Genomic DNA, 21,755 nt, shown 5'->3' with positions numbered 1-21,755 from the left:
TAGATGAAAGATCTGTGATTGTAAACGTAATTGAGAATATGGATGCAAAAACACTTGATGCTGTATGTAATGGATGAGGTTTTTTATGTTGTTTTTTTATGTTTAAAAATAAAAACAAATTGCAAAAAAAAAATGTTTTCTAATTATATTGTTAAATAACAGCAAGCGACCGACCACTGCAAATGAATTACCGCGGATAGTTTAGCGCCACCTAAGCAATCACTGTAGTCGGTCGGTTCCTGGAAACCGCGCCCGACAGCGCGTGCGCGTTACTCATGCCCCCTTCGGACGATAGCAAGTTCTACGTAACGCCTGCGCAGTTGGGATCGCTTTGGGCTGGCGCCGCCCTCTCGCCATTGGCTGGGCAACAAAAGTTCCGAGCGGCCATTTTAGAGACATTCCTTTTCGGGGAAGGCCACGTTTCTTTCTGCTCGCCCCGCCCCTTGTCACGTGCCGCAGCGGCGGTTGCCGGAGCAGCGTTCGCCCGTGCGGATTGGCTGGCGGCCTTTCCCGCCGTCCCTCGCGACGGAGGCGGACGGGCTCGCCTTTGACGGCAAGCAGGTTGGTCGTTGCTCGCTCTTTCCCCGCTCGGTGATGGCGGGGGCCGGGTTGGGGCTGCCGTGGTTGGTGTCCGCCGCCTTGTTGGTGCTGAGTGGGGTGCGAGGTAATGGAGGCTCTGCGGGGGATCTCCTTGTGGCCTCTTTAACTTTCTCGTCTTCCTTGAGAAGTCCCGGGATTGATCGAGTTTGTGGGGCCTTCCGAGGACCTTCCCTCGTGTGGCCCGCATTTCTTTCTTCCCTCCCGAAGATTTCTTCACCTAGCTTCAGGCAGTTTCCTCAGCCCAGTTTCATTTTGCCCCTCCCCCCGTGAATATAATGAATATAATTCGCAAATAGTCCTAATAATTTGGGATTATGGAGTTTGTAGTCTCTCTCTCTCTCTCTCCCCCCTCTCCATAAATGTATGTATGTATGTATGTATGTATGTATGTATATGTATGTGTATATGTACGTATGAATGTATGTATATGTATGTGTATGTGTATATGTACGTATGTATGTGTATGTATGTATATGTATGTGTGTATGTATGTATGTGTATGTATGTATGTGCATATATACATATACATACACACACACATATATGTGTGTGTGTGTGTGTATTTGTGCTGATAAATAAATAAAGGTAAATACACAAATGTAACAAAGGCAACAGTAAAAATATTGGGTTTCTGTCTGGATGGTCTCTTGTGATGAGCCGATGGACAGAGAATGGAAGTAGTGATCTTCCTCCCATATTTGGGCTTACCGGGGGTTGTAACTATAAATATATAAATATAAATGGTAGATATCTGGGGTGTGGGGGTTCGTTAAAGGTAGGAGACGGCTCGCTGAGGTACATATTGTGCTGTAAAATTACTTCATTAGAAAAATTCAAAAAAATTTTTTTTCACTTATCTCGGGTCTAAGCAGGCAAGAAGATAGGTTAAAATGAAGGCAGGAACTATGTAGAAGGCATAGATTTTAAAAAGTTGATTTTATTGTTAATGCGCTGCTCAACATATTTGATCATTTCAAACACTACCCATGAATGCAGTATGAGATCACGAAGCTCAGTTAAGGACTTCAGTTCCTTAAGCGTCTCATTGAATGGCCTAGCTTTCCACTTCAAGCTCTAAATCTTTCGATAAAATCATTTTTCTTTCCTGGCAGGTGAAACATGCACAGAACCAGTTATCTCCCCATCCTATTATACTACCTCAGATGCTGTTATTTCTTCGGAAACCGTCTTTGTTGTTGAGATCTCCCTCACCTGTAAAAATGGAGCACAAGTAAGTGCCTGAATGGTTTTTTTTTTTTTTTTACATTTTAAAAGAAAAACAATCTCAAAAATTTGCCACAGATAAGAGTAAATTGTGTTATAAATGATTATGATAGGACAGTGAATCTGTCCCATTACGTGCATGGCTTTTGGATTTATGGTAGGTCCCTTCCCATGGACTTCCCATAGTGGACTCCATGCCAGAAAAACTTGTCTCCCCGAACCATTGGCTGGTCTGATTTACTGTAGTCCTAGCTACTGATGTGGGTGGTACATTTCAAAACAAAAAAAGAAAAGTAGCCATCTTGAGTTATTTTATTGATAGAAAAATTTGAGTCCCTTCTCCACTGGATTTTGTATTCAAGGGAAGCTTGGAGGGCATGCTGGCATTGATCTGATGGCAAGGAATGAGATCTGTCTTTCCTGTTATTTCAGGGTCCTCTTATAGACATTTAAGATTTCAAGATGAGAGATTATATGGATTTCTGTTACTAGAATAGAATAGAATAGAATTTTATTATTTGTATGCCGCCCTTCTCCGGGAGGACTCAGGGCGGCGAACAATTCAAACGGGGGAAAGGGGGAACATAAAAACGAAATACAAACAATAAAAATAGGCAACAGTCGCACAGCCATACATGTCGAGAGGGGAGGGAACTCATCACCCCCAGGCCTGCCGGCAAAGCCAGGTTTTGACGGCTTTTCGGAAGGCCTGGAGAGAGGTGAGGGTCCGAATCCCTGCGGGGAGTTCATTCCAGAGGGCCGGAGCTGCCACAGAGAAGGCCCTCCCCGGGTAATAGTCAGATGGCATTGGCTGGTAGATGGCACCCGGAGGAGGCCAACCCTGTGAGATCTAATGGGTCTGTGGGAGGTAATTGGCAGCAGGCGGTCTCTCAAGTCTGATACCCATCATATTTTTTTTTCTGTAGAATGTGGCCCTCTATGCAGATGTCAATGGCAAGCAATTCCCTGTTACACGGGGTCAGGATGTTGGTCGCTATCAGGTAAGAATAAACATGATTCCTGCTAGTCAATATCTAAGATTTTGCAAAATACTTAAATTCAATTTTTGTGGAATTAGTGAAGTTATTAAAATTCTGCCTTGGTTTGCAGTCTTGGTTTCATTATTAAAAATATAAACAGAAGAAATTGTCATATACAAAATCTGGTTCACGGTTTGGTTTTAAAATATGAAATATCTTACAATCTAAAAGGATTGTGATATGAAAATCGTGCAACATATAAGCAAATTGTAGGCAAAATTGGGTTTTGTCTGTGTTGGAAGCAACTTGGAAGTTTGATTAAATAAGTAACATAACAATGGTTAGTCTTTAATAGGATTAACAGCATTTGAGATTAGTGATAAAAGAATAAGTTGTCAATCCTTAAACCATATAGCTTTGTAGCTTTGGAAAAGAAAGGCAGTGGTTTTGTGCCATAAATGCATGGCCCTAGTTTTGTGGTGGGTCTGATTCTGTGAGTCCCTCCTTCTCTCCATGCTAAAAGAAATTGCCATTCCGAACCATTGGCTAGTTTGGTTTATTATAGCCCTGGCTACTGAAGTGAGTGGTACATCTCTGTTAATGTCTTTGGGTGTGTGTTTATTTATATACCTGTACTATCAAAAATAGTATGGCTGATCCTGTATCTTTTTTGGGGGGGAGGACAGGTTTCTTGGAGCATGGAACATAAGCTGGCTCACTCTGGCACCTATGAGGTGAAGTTTTTTGATGAGGAGTCCTATAGTATCTTGCGCAAGGTGAGATTGCACTGATGGATGGAAGGAAAAGATACAAGTAAATTTTGTAGCCTATGTGCAGATTTGTGATCAGTATAGGAATAGGGGAAGCAAATGTTTACATTTTACTATTAAAGTTGGTAGCTTGACTTTTTTCCAGCAGCCGGAAGCCCCATGTAGTCTGACTTATGACTACGATGTTATTAAGCAAGATATTTAAGTGAATTTTGCCCCATTCTATGACTGTTCTTGCCATGGTTTTTAAGTGAATCACTACAACTGTTAACTTAGTAACTCAAATGGCTTCCCCATTGACTCTGCTTGTCCGAAAGTCATAAAAGGTGGTCACATGGCCCCAGGACAGTGCACCTGTCATAAATATGAATCAGTTGCCAAATGTCTGAATTTTGATTGTGTAATCACAGGGATGCTGCCATAGTTGTAAGTGTAACTGCTGTTGTAACTTTGAACAATCACTAAATGGAACTGTTGTAAATTGAGGACTACTTGTAATCTCAAAATGCCTTCTATTATATGGGGGGAAATGACATGGTTCTATGTAAAAATATAAATATTTCCTTTATTAATGATATACCATGGCATGCCAGTACACACTCGGAACTGAGACTGAGGCATCTTTCTTGATCAGATGGCCCATGGAAATTAAAATTTAAGAACCAACTCACCTACTTTGACACTGAACTGAAAACACAGTCCTTGTATTCTGTTTCACTGCTAGATGTATTGTCTACCATGCTTTCCTCTGCTAATTGTATTCATGTAGTGCCTCCATTGTAAGTAGATGATGATGCTATCAGGAAATTACATCATGGGCCTTTGGTTAATCAATTAAAGCCTTAACTCAGCTGTTAATTCTCTTCCCTCCATCTTAGGCTCAGCGCAACAATGAGGATGTCTCAGAGATCAAACCCCTTTTTACAGTCAGTGTGGATCATCGGGTGAGTGCAGCTTCTGTGGGTATGGAGCTACTATAATAGGTGGCCAATGCAATCAAGTCAGACATTCAGTACTACCACAATTGAATAAACCAGGCCACTTACAGCAGATGCTACTTTCTGATTGCAGTTTGTGTATTCTATGATGGTTTCTTTAGTTAGTTAAACAACTATTTCTATTTACGACCAGTCCCTTAGCTTATTTATGACCCGGTTACAAAGTTTCAACAGCTGCCTGTCCCATGGCCATGGTGACATAATTACTTTTTGGGTGCTCAGCAACAAGTCTGCATTTACAGTGTCACATAGCCACATGATCACAATTGACCATATTTTTGCCAAAAGCTGGTGTTTACTTCTGGTTTGAGGCAAAAATGTCCAATTGCAACATGCTGCAAAGAGTTATAACGCTCCCAATTCCCAAGGAGGAGGATTTGATCCAGAGATAGATGCGATAAAAACTATGTATGCTATTAAAATGGAGGGAATGTGATGTAAAAGATATAAAAGGCCAGTTCATAATGAAAACGTAATATATTATTTTCAGTTTAGCAGGGAGTGTAGGGATAGCTACAGTTAATGGGGTAGGTAGGTAGGGAAAGCATGTATCGTTTGGTGCATGTTCCCAGAAGTCCAGCTTCTTAAAATGTCTAAGCAGGTTGGATTCAGAATTGAGATTTTGCTGTGTCATAGAAAAGACACAAACAATATAAAAAATCTTTCTATATTACCAAGCACAAAATGGCTGCCAGAGATTATTCTTATCTGTATATAAAATGGCTGCCATAATGGGCCACTCATGCATCAGACATTTCATAGCAAACGAGTGAAGTTGAAAAGTTTCTCCCAGATGTGTATACTGCAAGCATATATGCCAGACCTGCCCAGAAGGTTCAGTGGTTTTCCCTAGTTGGGGCTTCAGCTTTACTATTCTTTTAAACTTTACCCTGCTGAGTATCGGTAGGTTCCTTTGTGGTCCTTTGTTTTGCTAAGTAATGGAGAAAATGAAGAAAATAGAAAAATGGTAAAATTGCAGGGTTGATCTACTTAATTAATCCTCAAATTTAGGCCAGTTTTATTACTTGATTGGGGTTTCTCTTACTGCAGGCAGGCCATATCTAGGCATAGTTCCTTATGTTTAATTGGCATGTCCTGATACAACTCAGCTCTCTGCTGCTTCAGTTTAGTTCCTGGTAGCCCAAATGAGTTGAAAATCATGGTACAGTACCAAGAAAATTTAGTTCCACCATTTCTTATTCTTTCCTTTTAATCATGCTGCTCATTCAATATGTTTTTATTCTTTCCACCTTCCATTTACAGGGTGCCTGGAGCGGACCATGGGTCTCCACTGAGGTATTGGCAGCATTAATTGGTATTCTGGTATATTATATGGCATTCACTGCTAAGAGCAACATCCAAACATAAAGCACTTCAATAAACTCTCTATACCAACTTCACTGGTTTCTGCCTTTTCTTTAGAAAGTAAAGATTTTCCCCACTGTGTTTTCAAACATATCCCCGTGTAGCTTGTCAGCATCATTCATTTCCATCTCATATTTTGGTTTGAAGTAGGTCAGAATTATAACAGTGTTAGAGCTGCTTGTAGTCTGATCAAAGTGCATTTGCTGATGATCTTGCCACCTTTTAAAGTAAGTTTTTTTGAGACTCAAACTGTGCTAAAGTTTAAACAAAGAGCAGAAAAAACCAATAAAGCAAATGCTTTCCATGGAACTGGAGTCCTGGAAAGACGCAACAGACACACACACACCCTAAATGTGCATACTTTGCCTAGCTAACGTTCTGAATTGTGGCTGTCTTAATATTGGGGATTGGCTGTGGTGGCTGATTGGCTGAACCGCTCGTGAGTTAAGGCCCATTTTCCTTCCCTTAATCCCATTAAGCAATGCATCTCTGGGTGCAGTCATAATTATGCTACAGCTCATTATCTAATGACTACAGCTTTTGGCGTGAGCCACTGCAGCCAGGGTGGGATTATACTGCATTGCTCTAAAATTGTATTCATGCCAGATTATAAAGAATATAAGGATAGTCATGCATTCTAAGTAACATTTACTTACACTGCAGTCCAGTTAGATTTTTAGCTGCTGCAATCTTCATTTGAGCCAGTGTGGAAGTCAAATTCATGTACAATTTTACAGAGCATTGAATAAACTAAAGGAATATTAAATATTGTTTCAAATTTTTCAGGAAAGGTTCATGATGGAATTTGCTACTAATTATAGACCATATTTATTTCTGTCTATGTGTCTCATCTAATATAGGTTGTCCTTTTTTAGCAACCACAGCCAGGACCAACAGCAAGGTGGTTAAGTGGTCACTGAATGGGATTGTGTTTATGATCTTCAGCTTTCCTTTGTTTTTCAGAACTGCAGATTGTTACTTTTTCACCCCAATTGTTATTGGGGATAGTTGCTGCTGGGGCAGTCACTAAGCAAGGACTTCCTGTAAATGGAACAGGCAATGGGTTCCGTTTTAACATAGAAATAAATTCCAAAAATGGTGATAGGGCTACATGCATAAGAAAGTTTGATTGGTGCTTCCTGTAAGGTAGAAGTACATTTGCATCCTAACCAGTTTCCCAAGTACCGGACGGTTTTTATTCCTTCTACTGGGGTGTCACCTGGAGTGGGTGTCACAAGCCCTGAAGTGTTCATTTGATTATTTAAATTGTAGCTCATTTGAAGGCTTGTGTGTTTATTCTGCATTTCCACTGTTTTAAAAGTGGAAATTAGCATGCTTTCTCTGGTATTACAAGGCAGCTTTTTATCCTGGAAGTAATTTTTATAAAATCTCTATTAAATGGTAGTTTAAATGGTAAGGTGTTTTTTTTTCTTTCAGAAGAAACTCAGAATTGTGTTTTGAATGCAATACTTTTTTCCTTAGTGCAAAATTATTTCAGAGTTTATAGAAGAACAAGGTACAGATCTGTGTAATACTAAGATGCTGATGTGGTATTGGAGTATCTTCACTGTTCTCTTTTGGTCACTGACCTGTATTTTAAATTGTAAATTTTGCCATTATCTTAAATTACGTTCAACAGCCAAGCAAGGCTTATGGCTCATCCAGCATATAGCTGGGTGGTACTCTGTCAAGGGCATAATTCAACAAGTTTTGGGGATATATCCCAATTCATTACCCGAGTCCTTTTTAGGTAAGGTTTGATTGATCCAGACTAAGACTTCATGCATATTTTTTATGATATTGGAAGATATTCAGAAAATGTGAACATGTTTGATGATGGGTTTCAGAAATTATTCCACTGCTAGTATGTCTCAGAAGTGACCCAATTCACACAGTACATATCCTAAGATATTATTTGGCTTAATTGATTTTGGCTTAATGTAAACTCTGAACTTAAGCACTTATAGTCCATGAACTCTGAATCACATCTTAATGTAATTTTAAAAAAACATTGCTTGTAATTTTAAAAGGTTGCTTGCCTCACATTAATTGCTCAACCCATGTTTATTTAATAAAACATGAGATTCATAATCTCATAAAGCTTTATTAAATAAAATGGGTTGAGCAATTATTGCGAGGCAAGCAATCCTTTGCTGGTTTGCGAATCACAATGCATTTGGGTAGACATTGGTGGTAATGATATTAAGTAGGTGAAGTCAGAACACCTCTGAAAAAGACATAAGATTTTCCATATTTTCCCTGTTTTTGATGGGAAAGAGAGCTTGCAACTGGGAAACTTCAGGTTGCTCAACTTGACAGAATGCAACCGGTAAACCTAGCCATTGGCTGGAGTCACATTGTACCCTAATAATTTTGGGGTTACTTTATGAGTCAGCTTGTCATGTAAACTTGGAAAAATGGATTAATTCCATAAATGGAGCTTCAGTTAACTAAGCTTGCTATACAAGTTAGCTGCTGTGTACTGCGTACTAACATTTTCATCCCTTTCCATTCCTGTTGCTTTTATGGTACCATCTGCCTTCCCACAAACGCCCATTGGCAATGCTGGCTTTCCACATACGTGCTTACTGTATATTAGAAATGTTCTACAGCATGAACAGCTTAACTAGAGGGCACAGTGGTTAAATGCAGCACTGCAGGCTACTTCAGCTGACTGCAGTTCTGCAGTTCGGCTGTTCAAATCTCACCGGCTCAGGGTTGACTCAGCCTTCCATCAGTCCGAGGTGGGTCAAATGAGGACCCGGATTGTTGTTGGGGGCAATATGCTGACTCTGTAAACCGCTTAGAGAGGGCTGAAAGCCCTATGAAGCGGTATATAAGTCTAACTGCTATTGCTATTGCTAACTAATTTTACACAGCCAGCACCAGTTTTAAAAGTATTTATGCTGCCAATTTGTGTAACTTGGTTTCAATGAATAAAAACGTTTTTTTTAATTCTTTTTATTGTAACAATGCAATTTCAGCCTCAGGTACAAGGTTTGCTACAAGCTTTCCATTGCAAAACCTCCCTATGCTAAGCTACTGCCTCTTCCTGAGCTGGGAATGAAGGGCAGTGACATGGTAGAAAATGCAGGAAGGGAGCACTTGGGTCACTTGTGGATTGAGCCTCCAGGGCTCGGACCTCCATCCTGGGAGAAATTTAAAAAATGTAAAATCACAATCACAAAAGAGGAAAGAGAGAAAGAAGAAAGATGTCACAACATCCCAATTTGGGAAGACAGGAAGGGTTCATTGGTCCTGTTGATGGGGGATGAGCCTCCTTTTCTTGTGCTCTGCACAGTGTCTGTAGATGAGAATCGGTTCTTTGTGCTTCAGGATGGGATTGGCGTGGACCAAGCTTGGCAAAAAGCTTTCCCGTAAGTGAAAGGGGACAAGAGACTTGCACAGTTGCCTTCAATATAGATGGTGCACACATCAGGAAAACAGACTTTACTCCCTAGCAGGCTCCCGATGATAGCAGGCTTGGTGGCCTATTTTACCCCCTGGTTCTTAAGGCAGGAAGGGATGCTGGGCTTTGTCACACTCTAAATTTGGTGTAGAGAAGAGGGCTCTTTGAGCCCACGGAGTACAAATAGTAAAAGGTCCCAAGTATGTTCAAAGAGCAATCGTCCTATTAATCAAGGAGGAAACAGCTGTGTTTATTCTACTTTCTCCAGTCTGGCCAGGAGACAATGGTGCAGCTTCCCTCGTGTCCTTTCTTACACACTCAAACAGTAGTGACTGAAAGCAGTGGGTTGTAAACTCTGCGGCCATCTGCTGAGCGAGTGCCGTGAGCCAACATTTCTTGGATGGTAATCCAGTTGTCCAAGATACGTCGGCTCCGTTTCTTCATGGTTTTACGGTGGCTCAGGGCCAAGATGTTGACCTCGCCAGAAACCCCTCTAGCTTCGCTTCCTTCCCTTTCCCTCAAGCACTCCAGCCGGCTCTGCATCATAAACTCGCGGCGTTTCCGTTGCTCGCGAGCTCGGATCAAGTGCTGCTTCCGTTCCTCCTTGCTCCAGTAACGTCCCATCTTCATCTCACTGACCGCGTCGTCATCTGTGGTCATGCCGCTGCGTTCCTCGCGGATCTTCATGGCCCTGGCTTTGAGCAGCCGGTCCCTCACCGGTCTCTTGGCCACGTAGCGAGTGCCATCACTACGGACCTTCACTTTCCACTCCATGCGGGGTTCTGCTTTGCTCCCAAGTGAGTCTTTGCAAATGCTGGCTAAGCTCATAGGGCTGATGGGAGCAGGTAGCTCTTCCCGCTGACGTCGACTCAAATAAGGACTGCTTTCCCCAGTTGCCTTGGGGCTGCGCCGCACCCGCTCTTCCCGGCGGAACTTGGGGTGTGGTGGGGAAGGAGGAGCTGTGCGGTTGAGATTGGGGGTCTCAGCCAAGCGACGCAAGGGGCTTTCCAGTAAGGGGGTGCTTCGACAACTTTCTCCAGTGTTGTAGGCACTCGTGCTGTCCTTATCCGAGCGTTCTGGCAGTTCAGTGATGTCTGACAGTTCATGCTTCTTGGGTTCCCCTTCCAAAGTATACAGCCCTTCCTCCTCAAGCAGCCAGGCCTTCATGCAGCGTTCGCGGAGCTGTTGCATCTTCTGTGCTCGCAAGATGTTGCGGCACTTAAACTCCAGGTGGCGGAGCTCCTCTTCCAGCAAAGCCACCTCGTTGCGGTTGACATCCAGGGCAGCGTTCACTAGCCCTGGTTCATTGCCATTCTCTAGATGACACTTGAGCTCTAGCAGCTCGCGGTAACGTTCGTACTCTTCATCGGTAAGTCCTGGCATCAGGTCTGTGCCCACAGCACTAGGAAGCTCCCCTGCCAGGAGGGAGTCCATGCTATAATGGAAGTCCCGAGGCTGGAGGCTAGGTCCAAATTTGCGCAGGCTGCCTGGTGTGTTGGCGGCACTGGGCGCTTCATCTCCTAGCAGGTCATGTTCAGAGCTCTCCTCGTTACGGGTACTTTCATCTGTCCGGCCAACTCCACTGTCCAGTTCCTGGCTGTTAGTCAGAGGTGTGGCTGCATCCCCAGGAGGCTTTTCTTGCAGTGGTTCCTCCTAAGGAGAAGAGGGAGAGGGCACCATTCAGGGAAATCTGTACTAGATTTTGGCCCGGAATTTCCTATCTGAAACTTTTATGCCAGCCTTACAGACCGCTCTGAGATTTGAATTTGGCAAAGGCTTGAGGGATCAGCGTGGCACAACAAAACCGCGGTCCACTAAAGCGCGCCCGATTAAAGCGCGTCGCTGACGTCATCAGCAGCGCGACAACAACAACTGCAGAGAAAAAAGGGCGCTTTAAAAAGCGCTTTTAAAGCAAGCCGATTCACGTAAAGGTAAGGGTTAGGTTTAGCTTTAGGGTTAGGTTAAGGGTTAAGGTTAGGTTTAGGGTTACGTTAAGCGTTAGGGTTAGGTTAAGGGTTAGGTTTAGCGTTAGGTTAAGGGTTAGGTTAAGGGTTAGGTTTAGGGTTAGGTTTGGGGGGGTTAGGTTTAGGTTTACGCATTAATTTTAGCTTTACCGCTCACAGCGTGCTTTTTTTGTCGCACTGTGATGACGTCAGGTACGCGGTTTCGTCGAGCGCGCTTTAGTCGACCGCGGTTTTGTGGTGGAACCAGGGATCAGTTGTACCTTCCCAATTAACTGGAAAATGGATGAAAGATTTAACTCCCTTTACCAAGCTATGGACAACCACAAAAGCATTGCCGTGGCTTTCTCTGTATTCATCTCCTCTCTTGACTACAAAGGCTTCTCTGCCCCTTTCATCTCGCAGCAAAAAGAGATGAATGACAAAAAGAGTCCATTAGGCAAGTCCTTGGCTGAAATTAATGCAGCTCTGGGCCCATTTTAGTCTTCCACGATCTATTTTGCATTTAGTTAAGTCAGATGGGAAATTGTGCTTTGGGAGATAATCAATTCCCCACTGCATCCTATGATCTATACACCACTGGGGTGACCTCACATACTCAAAACTCCATATACATCTGAGTCGCTTCCCTTCACGTATCCTAACAATGTTAAGTATTACTGTATACGAGTGGGTATACAGGAGGCAATTATGATTGTCATGGCAACTCTATACGTTCTCAAACAATCTGGAGTCAGGTTTTATTGTTGTCCTACTACAAATCATCCAACCGTCTGCCAGAAGATCTCAAGCTCCCTTTTTTGTGTACCAGTCAAAGAGCAAACAAGTGGAAGTGAGCAGAATTGATAATGCTGCTGGCCCTTTTCATAAATTGAAAAAAAGGGGGATGATCAAATCCCTATAGAAAAGATATTCAGCTAGCTTTGCTCTGTGGAGGCAAGGGAGCAGAACCTTACCATGAATTAGTTACCGTAATTTCCACTTCTAAACCACTTACTTGCTGGTCTGGGGGAGAAAGCAGCCGTTGCGGTTTTATTCCAGCTTCGTGGTCAGAACCAAAGTCATCTAAGAAATCCTCACGGTCACTGTCCTTCCAACGTTTGGACAGCTGGAATGGTGAACACAGTCAGAATGAAAAAGGCCAGGAATTCCAGTTTCTATTTTCCATCCCAGGTTCTTTCAAGGTGCCCAATCTTCATCAGCTTGATTATTTGCTACTAGCCTGCACTCTAGTAGCTACTAAGAACAACCAATACAGAAACATATTTTACCCAAATTGTATGATGCATTTAATTTCTAAGCTCATTTCATTTTCAAGTACTTGTGAAATTCTCTTATTAAAGGTTTTTTTTTCTCTCTCTCTCTTCAAGTCGGGCAAGTACTACAATTCACACTAAGAATAAAACCAGAGGTTTTTCCTTGTCAAATGCACTTTCCAAAAACTGCATCAGGACAATTGACAATTGAAATCTAAATTCAAATTCTTTTTATTATTTGCACTTAGGCCCCCATGGACCAAAGTTTGTGTAGACAAGATCATACTCGGGCTTTGAGTGGTATGCTATGGATTGTTCTCCAAACACGTAAAGGGCAGAACGAATAAATGAGGCTGGTCTACGTCAAAGGATAAATCTAATTTAATTTAAATGCAATCGATTATGTGGAATTAATCTGCTAGCTCCCCAACTATTCAATAATTTCCCCATGGTTTGTCATCATTTTCAGAAATAAATTTTGAAGAATGTCCATGTAACAAGTTATCTTGCCAAATTAGCTTTTTAGTTTGTGATTAGCTAACTTGTTTAGCAGGCAGTTTAAACAGGGATAAGTAGTAAGTCTTACTTCCAGCAAAAGATTTGATTAACTGTTCCATGGGATTCTGATGACCAAATCAATGAAATGTGCGCTGGCTGGCTGGCTTGACAGGTGAAATGGGTATGTTGCTAGTTTTAGAATTGTGCTCATCAATGGTTTCTCATCAAAAGAGATCTGGAGATTACCCATATGTACTCCGAACAACTGTTTTTAGTGAGTAGATGGCAGAAACAGTGCTTTCGCAGCTGTTTGTAATCAGCTGGGAGTCATGCTCTGAGCTATAAATGCAGCCTTTCATGGACTCAAGGCTCAACTAAACCTATTTTTTAAAATCACTTTGGAGCTTTCACCCCTCTTTATTGTTTCAATCAGAGATTTTTAAAAAAATTGGAACTGCAAGTTTGCCAGTCATGGGGTGATTTCTCTTTGATCCTTTTAAAAAAGAAAAAAAATGTGTTTCCAGCTTTGTAAGATTTTTAACTTTTGCTGTTTTTTGCAATACACAGGAAAGGGGGTGATTATCAAGTTGGTTTTGGCAGGATTTTAAGTACTAAGGCTTTGGAGGAAATTGATTTAAGGAAAGACTTTGAAGATAATTGGAAAAATCCTCTGGCATGGGAAAAAATTGTCTTGTTTAAATTTCAAGCTGAATATGGGATTGAAGGTTGATGAATAGAGAGCAGACAATGGCTACTTTAAAAGAAATGTTTGTTCTGTGGATTCAAGATGTACTTGAGGTTTTTAACTCTATACCGGAACCAAAAGTTCTAGAAAGACAAAACAAGTTCCTTTGAAAATAACCAAACTGGATCTTACAATGGACTTAAAATTATAGCTTATAAAAATAAAAAAGAGATGGAAATATTAGATTTAGAAATGAAATTGGATGATCATATATGAATTTTAAAAGATGTACAAATAATATATCAAAAGAGCGATCTCTTTTAAATTAAAATATATGAGACCTACTGGAATTATGATATGGAAATTATAAATGGACTTGGATAAAGATGACAAGAATTTCAAAATAACAGGTAAAGATAATACAAGAAAACAGAATTTTATCTATGATGCCTAAGAATGGGTAGGAGGAAGGAGAAAAAAATATTAAAAATTGGTTTATTTGAGTATGGATAAATGAATTGCCATCTCTGGTGGTGCTTAATGGTTATCTTGAGCGGAATGGAGTTTTTTGGGGGCGGAGATGCTTAGGTGTAATGGATTAGTTTGCAATATCTACATTATTATTTTTGATATGTAAATAAGGGGTTACAATTTCTGGTAATATTAAATACTGTATTTTTCAGAGTATAAGATGCACCTTCGTCCCTCAAAAAAGAGGCTAAAAATTCTGATTTTTAATTTTTTTGCAATTTTTTGTTAGTCGAGATTAGATTTTGATTATTAAAGAGAAGGATGGGGGGGATTAAATTAAATGGAAATGGGGACTATATAATGCTTTTAGGTATTTCTACTAATTTTTACTGGACCGGTTTTGATTAATAAGAATAACTGAAGATTTACAGATGAGTTTATTAAAAACAGGGTGAGGTATGAAATGAAGATGTATTTGGCTATATTTTAAGAGACAGTGGTAAGTTAATAATGTTGAATATATTTGCTGGAAATGAATGAGGGAGTAACTTTTTCTTACTATTTCCTTTCAGGAGCATTTTTTTCTGTTTTTAATATTTTTTCTGTTTCTTTTCATAAATGTGGTTTTGCATTAGGTTCTTGTATTAGATTTGTCTGTTTAATATAATTCTTAATACAAATGAAAACATTACAGTCGTGTAGATGCAATATTAAGGACATGCAAACCTTGTTTCATTGATGGAAGCCCCTTTGTAAGAATGCATGATAGTTATAATATGTATTATAAAAATATTTTTTTTAATAAATACAATTTGTAAGATGAATTGTTCAGTATCTCATGTGCTAAATTTGTTTCCAGCAATTGAACAAAGATGTGGGAAACTGAACTAAAATGACTATGGACGAGCGGGAAAGGAGAAATGTGAATTGCAGAAGCAAGTCCAGGATTGGGGGAATTAGGAATTCTTCTCCTGTGCAGATCCCACCCGCCTATCCTCCACTTATTATTATAAAAAAAGTACAGATCTGGGGATCTCTTCCACTCTGTTTTCAGTCCAAGTCAACGGGAAGTGAGATCTCCTTTCCCCAGTGTTCCATAAGGTAAAGCTAAAGGTTCCCCTTGCACATATGTGTCAGGCCTGCAATTATATTTCTTTTAGAATTTTGGCCTGCCACATTTCCTCTTATTTCATTATGCTGTTTCAATAGTATAGTTGATGGGAGGGGGGAATAGACAGGAGTAGGATTGTGGAATGTATTGTTGTCATTCTTTTCTAGAAGACCAAGGTCATCTTTTGTCTCCGTACTTTTACACCTGACCGGAAGCAGCTGGGTGGAGACGCCAACGTGGAAGAAGAAGATTGGACCATGTGATGGATTGTGGGTGTGGGGACAAGATCATGAACTTTTAACTGGGTGGGATTCTGATGTCATTTCCAGAATTGGGATTCCACAGCAATGTGCTAAGATGTCTGCTTTATTAAATTGGAACTTTAAGGATAGTTTTGCCTTAGACTCTGATTTAATTCTACATGATAATACTTGGAATGCTGACAATATGTGCTAGTCGTTCCTGACTATAGGGGGTGGTGCTCATGTCCATTTCAAAGCCGAAGAGCCAGTGCTGTCCGAAGATGTCTCCGTGGTCATGTGGCCGGCATGACTAAACATTGAAGGTGCACGGAACACTGTTACCTTCCCACCAAAGGTGGTCTCTATTTTTCTACTTGCATTTTTACAGGCTTTCGAACTGCTAGGTTGGCAGAAGCTGGGATAATTAACGGGAGCTCACTCTGTTACGCGACACTGGGGATTTGAACCGCCAAGCTGCCGACCTTTCTGATCGACAAGCTCATAGAAGTGAACAAATGGGAAGGTGTACAGAAACTCTTTTCTTTCCTCACTATACTCTGAAGAGCTCTTGATCTCACATACGCCACTCTGTTCCACACAGCCAAAGCAGCTGTCATGATTGTGTGACCAGGGGATGGCCAAAACTCTGAGGAACTGTTGTAAGTACCCTTCATTTGGTAGCATTGTTACTTCAAATACCATGGCAGCTGAATGAATGGATGTTAAGGGAGGACTATGTGTGTTCTAAGCTCTGGCTCCCTTGTGCATACACCGCATGTGTTCTCCAGCTGAGTTACAACCCGGCTCCCTTACTTCCCCATTTCTTTTAGCTGTGAACTGCATCTAAGCGCTTCCCACCTCAGTTTCAGGCCTAGCCAGCAGCAGAGAAATGTTTGTTCGCTCCTCCTGGGTAAGAATTGCTACAGCCTCCTCTCGGTTTTGGACCTCCATGCCATTAATCTAAAAGTGAAGAAAATGTATTTTTAAAAAAAAGCACAGGTTGATGGCTGAACGAATACATCAGTAAGAGAGTACAGCCAGCCTCCCCAGACTGAATCTTTTTGTTTTATTTTGGATTACGATCTGCAACATTTCAAGCCAACAAGCCAATGTTGTGCTGACTGGGTATGATGGGAGTTATAGTCTACTATGAGTTGGAGAGGGCTATATTAAGCTGCCCTTTTAAAAATCCACAGCACCCTCCCTCCAAATTAGTTCCCTTAATGTTCACCTGGATAATGCGGTCACCTTCTCGAATCCGTCCATCCTTGGCTGCAATGCTATTAGGACTGACCTAGTGGAAGAGAAATCACATTAGGAGAACTATTAGGGCTTTTAGCAATAGCAATAGCAGTTATATACCGCTTCATAGGGCTTTCAGCCCTCTCTAAGCGGTTTACAGAGTCAGCATATCACCCCCACAGTCTGGGTCCTCATTTCACCCACCTCGGAAGGATGGAAGGCTGAGTCAACCTTGAGCCGGTGAGATTTGAACCGCTGAACTGCAGATAACAGTCAGCTGAAGTGGCCTGCAGTACTGCACCCTAACCACTGCGCCACCTCGGCTCTTCTGTGGGTTGGTAAGGTTAGTCAGTGAGAACTGATTAACCTCGAATCTGTCCTGGGTAGCCAGCAGCCGTTCATGTGTTACTGGAATGTAATGTAAATGTAATTTTTCACCATGGTCCATTTCTAGCAACACCTAGATACCCATCTAGAGGCCCATAGGTAGCTAATCCCCATTTTCACTACTGGGCAAAGAACCAAGGAACTTCCAGCATCCTAACATGGCCAAGTGCCCTGTTTTAAAAAAGATAATGTCCCTTGAAGTACATCGGTCTTTTATCTGTAAGTTTTCCTTTCCAGAACAGGTCAAAAGATAAGGGATCATAAATATAGAAAGTGGCCCTATGCATTCTTCCAGGTGTATTGGCATCCTCCATTAGGCGATGTTTCTTTCTCTCTTTTTTTAACCCGTAACTAACTCTCCCAATTCTAACAAATGCCAAAGATCCTTTTTTTCTATCTTGACTTAGTTCTTATTACTTGATACCTCTATTTTTATTGTGTAGAACTGAGGACCCTGACAGACAGAGTTGGAAGGGACCTTGTAGGTCATCTAGTCCAACCCACCCGCCCAATCAGAGACCCTACACTATTTCTGACAAATGGCAGTCCAGTCTCTTCTTGAAGGCTTCCAGTGATGAAGCTCCCACAGCTTCCGAAGGCAACTTCTGTTCCATCGATTGATTGCTCTTACTGTCAGAAAATTTCTCCTTATTTCCAGGTTGAATCTTTCCTTGTTCAGTTTCCACCCATTATTCCTTGTTTGTCCTTCAGGTACTTTGGAAAATAGTTTGACCCCCTCCTCTCTGTGGCAGCCCCTCAAATAGGAACATGTCTCCCCTGGTCCTTCTCTTCACTACACTAGCCATGCCCACTTCCTGCAACCATTCATTGTATGGTTTAGTTTCCAGTCCCCTAATCATCTTGGTTGCTCTTCTCTGCACTCTTTCTAGAGTCTCAACATCTTTTTCTATAGTGTGGTGATCAAAACTGGATGCAGTTATTCTAGATGTGGTCTTTCTAAGGCTTTATAGAGTACCTCACTTGATCTTAATTGTATCCCTCTGCTGATGCAATTTAGGATTGCCTTGGCTTTTTTGGCTGCCGTTGCACACTGTTAGCTCATATTTAGTTGGTTGTCCCCTAAGACAAGATCCCTCTCATCGCTACTGCTATTAAGCCTGGTTTCACCCAGTCTGTATGTTTACATTTGGTTTTTCTTGCCTAAGTGCAATGTTGTAGCATAAGTGTAGGCATGCATAGCTATGCTGGAACACGTATACAACAGCAGTAATCATTCACCATAAAGTCAGTAATACAAACTGCTGACTCTGAAGCATTAAGTAGGGCAGAGGTCACAACCTGTTAACTCTCAGCACTAAGTAGGGGTCAAAAGTTTGCATGCTGACTCTGCAGTATTAGCTAGGGGTCAGAAGTTTGCAAGCTAGTAAAAGATTTATTTGCTGACTATGGGCATTCTCTAGGTTCAGAGGTCTACATGGAAGTAAATGAGTTACCATATACCATAGACTTGTACAACCATGATTGGTCCACATAGACCATGTGACTCCACCCCTTCCTTTGTGTATGCTCAATAAAAGAGTCATCCAGACTATGCTCTGGGTCGGCTCATCCCAAGAGAAGACTCGTGTCCGTGTCTTCCTTCATCATTGGCCTCATGGGCGACCCGCGGAGAAATCGCAGTGCAAGACTTTACTTTTCTGTACATTGAGTGTCATTTTGTTAGATAGGCCCCAGTGTTCAAGTTTGTCAAGATCCATCTGGATCTTGAGTCTATCATCTAGGGCAGTGGTCTCCAACCTTGGCAACTTTAAGACCTGTGGACTTCAACTCCCAGAGTTGAAGCTGGCTGAGGAACTCTAGGAGTTGAAGTCCACAAGTCTTAAAGTTGCCAAGGTTGGAGACCACTGATCTAGGGTGTTGGCTATTCCTGTCAGCTTAGTATCATCCGCAAATTTGGTAAGTTCTCCTTCTATTCCTTCATGGAAGTCGTTTATGAAAATATTGAAGAGTATTGAGCCTAAGACAGAACCTTGTGGTACCTCTCTGCTTACTTCCCACAACATGAGGTTAGAAACAATAGGAGAAAATCCAGGTTCCAGAGAGTTCCCGATGGAGAAATGGCAGACTAACACACCTTCGTATTATGGGGACAATCTGAGAGATTGTCAACTAGACAATGAGCCCAGACCTAGAGAGTTTTTGTGGACAAAAAAAAGTTGTGAGAATGCCCACCTGTGCTCCAGATCAAGCTCAAGTGTCTCAAGTGGAGCCTGCTAAAGAACATTGAGTTCACCAACCCTACTTTCTAGAGCACATTGGGAGGGGGGGAAATTGTAAATTCTAGAAATATCTTGAAAGCAGAATACATAAACTACTTGGTGAGTGTATCTCCAACACAACGGATTAAAATAAAAAGTAAAGAAATAATTATATGGAATTCAAAATAATTAATAGCAAAATATTTGCCAAGAGTACTAACTAAGAAAGTTTTAAATGAACTAAGGAGATAGCTGAATTTGGAATATTGTTTGTCAAAGTACTTTTGAACTAACTAAATAAATAATACATACTTCAATGGAAAAGAAGATTATTTAAATATCTTAAGAAAGAGAATAAGTTGATTTTATTAAATGACTGCAAAATGATTTAATTTTCAATGATTTTCATATGCACAATTGGGGAAAAATATAGATAGAAAGGTAACTGGAATTGAACAATATAAGACAGCATTTGAAATTAAACTTGTACAAATGATGAATATGTGATTGCTAAAATGTATAAACTTTGTTGAGGTTTAAAATAGAAGTAAAAGTTAAAGACTCATGATAATATGGGCTAAGAATTTTGGTTATAGTTTATAGATGGATGAATGGGAGAGAATATGGTTAAAAGAATTGAAATTCACAGTGTGTTACAGCTTAAGAGGATTTCTATAAAATGATGTAGTACTGATATAGGACTCCGTAGAAATTTCCTAAAATATATAAAAGTACTTCTAGTCAATTTGGGAAATGTGAAAAACATTTAACTTACCATGCATAATGAATGTGAAAAAGAAAAACGATACTGGACACAAATACATATGATGATACAAAATGTTTTAAAGATCAATATTCAGATGAAACTAATTTTTTAAATTGAGAGTTATGGATGACCAATTGGAAAAGACTGAGAGAAGATTGGTTTTGCATATGGTAACTGAAGAAAGACTATTGTATGCACAACATTGGAGAGATACTGAAATACTCACAACACAAGAATGAATTGTATTGTATTGTATACAATATACAATACAATACAATACAATTGTGAAGATGGCAGAATTTGTCGAAATGGCAAAACTGACCTGTTTGATCAGGGATAAAACAATAGTACTATTATAAAAGATGGAAACATTCATGGACTTTTTGGCTGAAAATTAAACAAAATGAAATGAGGAATTTTTTTTAAAAATTTCCTGACTAAAGTGGGATGAATAGAGGATAGAGAGCAGCCATTTAATGTAACCTTCGAGAGAGAGAAGAGGAAATATGGTTGTTTGTAATGGCTGTAATGAAGATCAGGCATTGCTTCGGTAGTTATCAATTTATTATTTTTCTTTCTTTATCTGTAGTGGCTTCCCATTTTGTCTTTTATCTTTTTATTTTTTTTTCTTTGCTTTCCTTTATGTTTCATGTTTATCTTTTATTCATATAAACATAATCAATAAAAATGACACACACACACACATATATATGCTGGTCTTGTTGTATTCGGGTCTTTTCCTGTGTAAGATTGAGATTGTCTTGGCAACATTTCATCGAGGTCTCATTCGCCGACGGCAGCTCCAATCACACTTTAAGCCCAAAACCATATGCTCAGTATGGATTTGGTGAGACATTGTGTGCCTTGAAGATAAATGACTTGCAAATCCAATCTCTATCCTAAAGATATATTTATATCAAGTTCAACTGTTGGAGGAAACAAGCACGAAAAAAAATTTCCACAGTGCACTAGAGATGCTACTGTGGTACTTCAAAGAGTATTGATTTTTTTATTGATTTATGTCCATTTACAATGAGGCTGCTGGTATGGAATGGTACAAATTGAATAGCTGTTGGATTTCAGTCAAAAAATGTTCCTGGAATGTTGATTTGTGGCAAAACTAGAGATGACATTGAAAACCATAATATGATTTTTTTTAAAGATTGGAAATAACAACTGCAAGGGACTAACCATGATGGTCCCATGGAAAATAAGAGAAAGCAAGTCATAATCCCAAAGAAAATCTCCAACCAAACTGAAGTAATTAATCTGGGTTGCACTAATCAGAATGACCACTAAATGACAGCAAAGGGTTACAATGGTCTGTGTCTCCTTTCTGCCATCTAGTGGTCATCTGAAGTTTTGCAGCTCTTTAGGATTTAGTAATCCTGAACAGACACGGAATTGCTATTTCGTTAAGAAGGAAGCCTCTACAAAATGAACACATTTCTCCTTCCTCAATGAAAATAGTTTAGATTTCCTCCTAACCTCAACTTAAGAGTCTGAACTTCTGCTCAATGGTAACCACCTTCATACACAAACACACACGGAACTCCTACAGAAAATGAATA

The 21,755-nt window shown here is 40.5% G+C and overlaps 2 protein-coding genes and 1 non-coding gene across 3 annotated transcripts in view; 2 read left to right on the top strand and 1 right to left on the bottom strand.

Moving 5' to 3' along the window:
* Positions 1 to 501: 501 nt before the first annotated feature.
* SSR4 (signal sequence receptor subunit 4) lies at positions 502 to 5,972 on the top strand. The gene is made up of 6 exons (XM_032212129.1): positions 502 to 664; positions 1,713 to 1,831; positions 2,751 to 2,825; positions 3,491 to 3,580; positions 4,453 to 4,518; positions 5,836 to 5,972. The coding sequence occupies exons 1-6, from the start codon at positions 595 to 597 to the stop codon at positions 5,938 to 5,940; spliced, it is 525 nt and encodes a 174-aa protein (XP_032068020.1). The 5' UTR covers positions 502 to 594; the 3' UTR covers positions 5,941 to 5,972.
* LOC116505127 lies at positions 1,962 to 2,099 on the top strand. The gene has a single exon (XR_004254909.1). It is a non-coding gene; the product is annotated as a small nucleolar RNA SNORA42/SNORA80 family (small nucleolar RNA).
* A 3,692-nt stretch (positions 5,973 to 9,664) lies between the features above and the next one.
* Positions 9,665 to 21,755, bottom strand: part of PDZD4 (PDZ domain containing 4) — a 37,325-nt gene continuing 25,234 nt past the window's right edge. The window contains exons 5-8 of the mRNA XM_032211495.1: positions 16,802 to 16,864; positions 16,429 to 16,530; positions 12,305 to 12,415; positions 9,665 to 10,996 (exon numbers count right to left, since the gene is read on the bottom strand). Of these exons, the coding sequence (XP_032067386.1) occupies positions 9,665 to 10,996; positions 12,305 to 12,415; positions 16,429 to 16,530; positions 16,802 to 16,864 (1,608 nt within the window). The remainder of the gene's footprint in view (positions 10,997 to 12,304; positions 12,416 to 16,428; positions 16,531 to 16,801; positions 16,865 to 21,755) is intronic.

The sequence above is a fragment of the Thamnophis elegans genome, chromosome 2, assembly GCF_009769535.1.
Source record: "Thamnophis elegans isolate rThaEle1 chromosome 2, rThaEle1.pri, whole genome shotgun sequence".
NCBI classification, from domain to species: Eukaryota; Metazoa; Chordata; class Lepidosauria; order Squamata; family Colubridae; genus Thamnophis; species Thamnophis elegans.
Note: the sequence above shows the minus strand (reverse complement) of the source record. Positions and strands in the feature narration are given on the sequence as shown.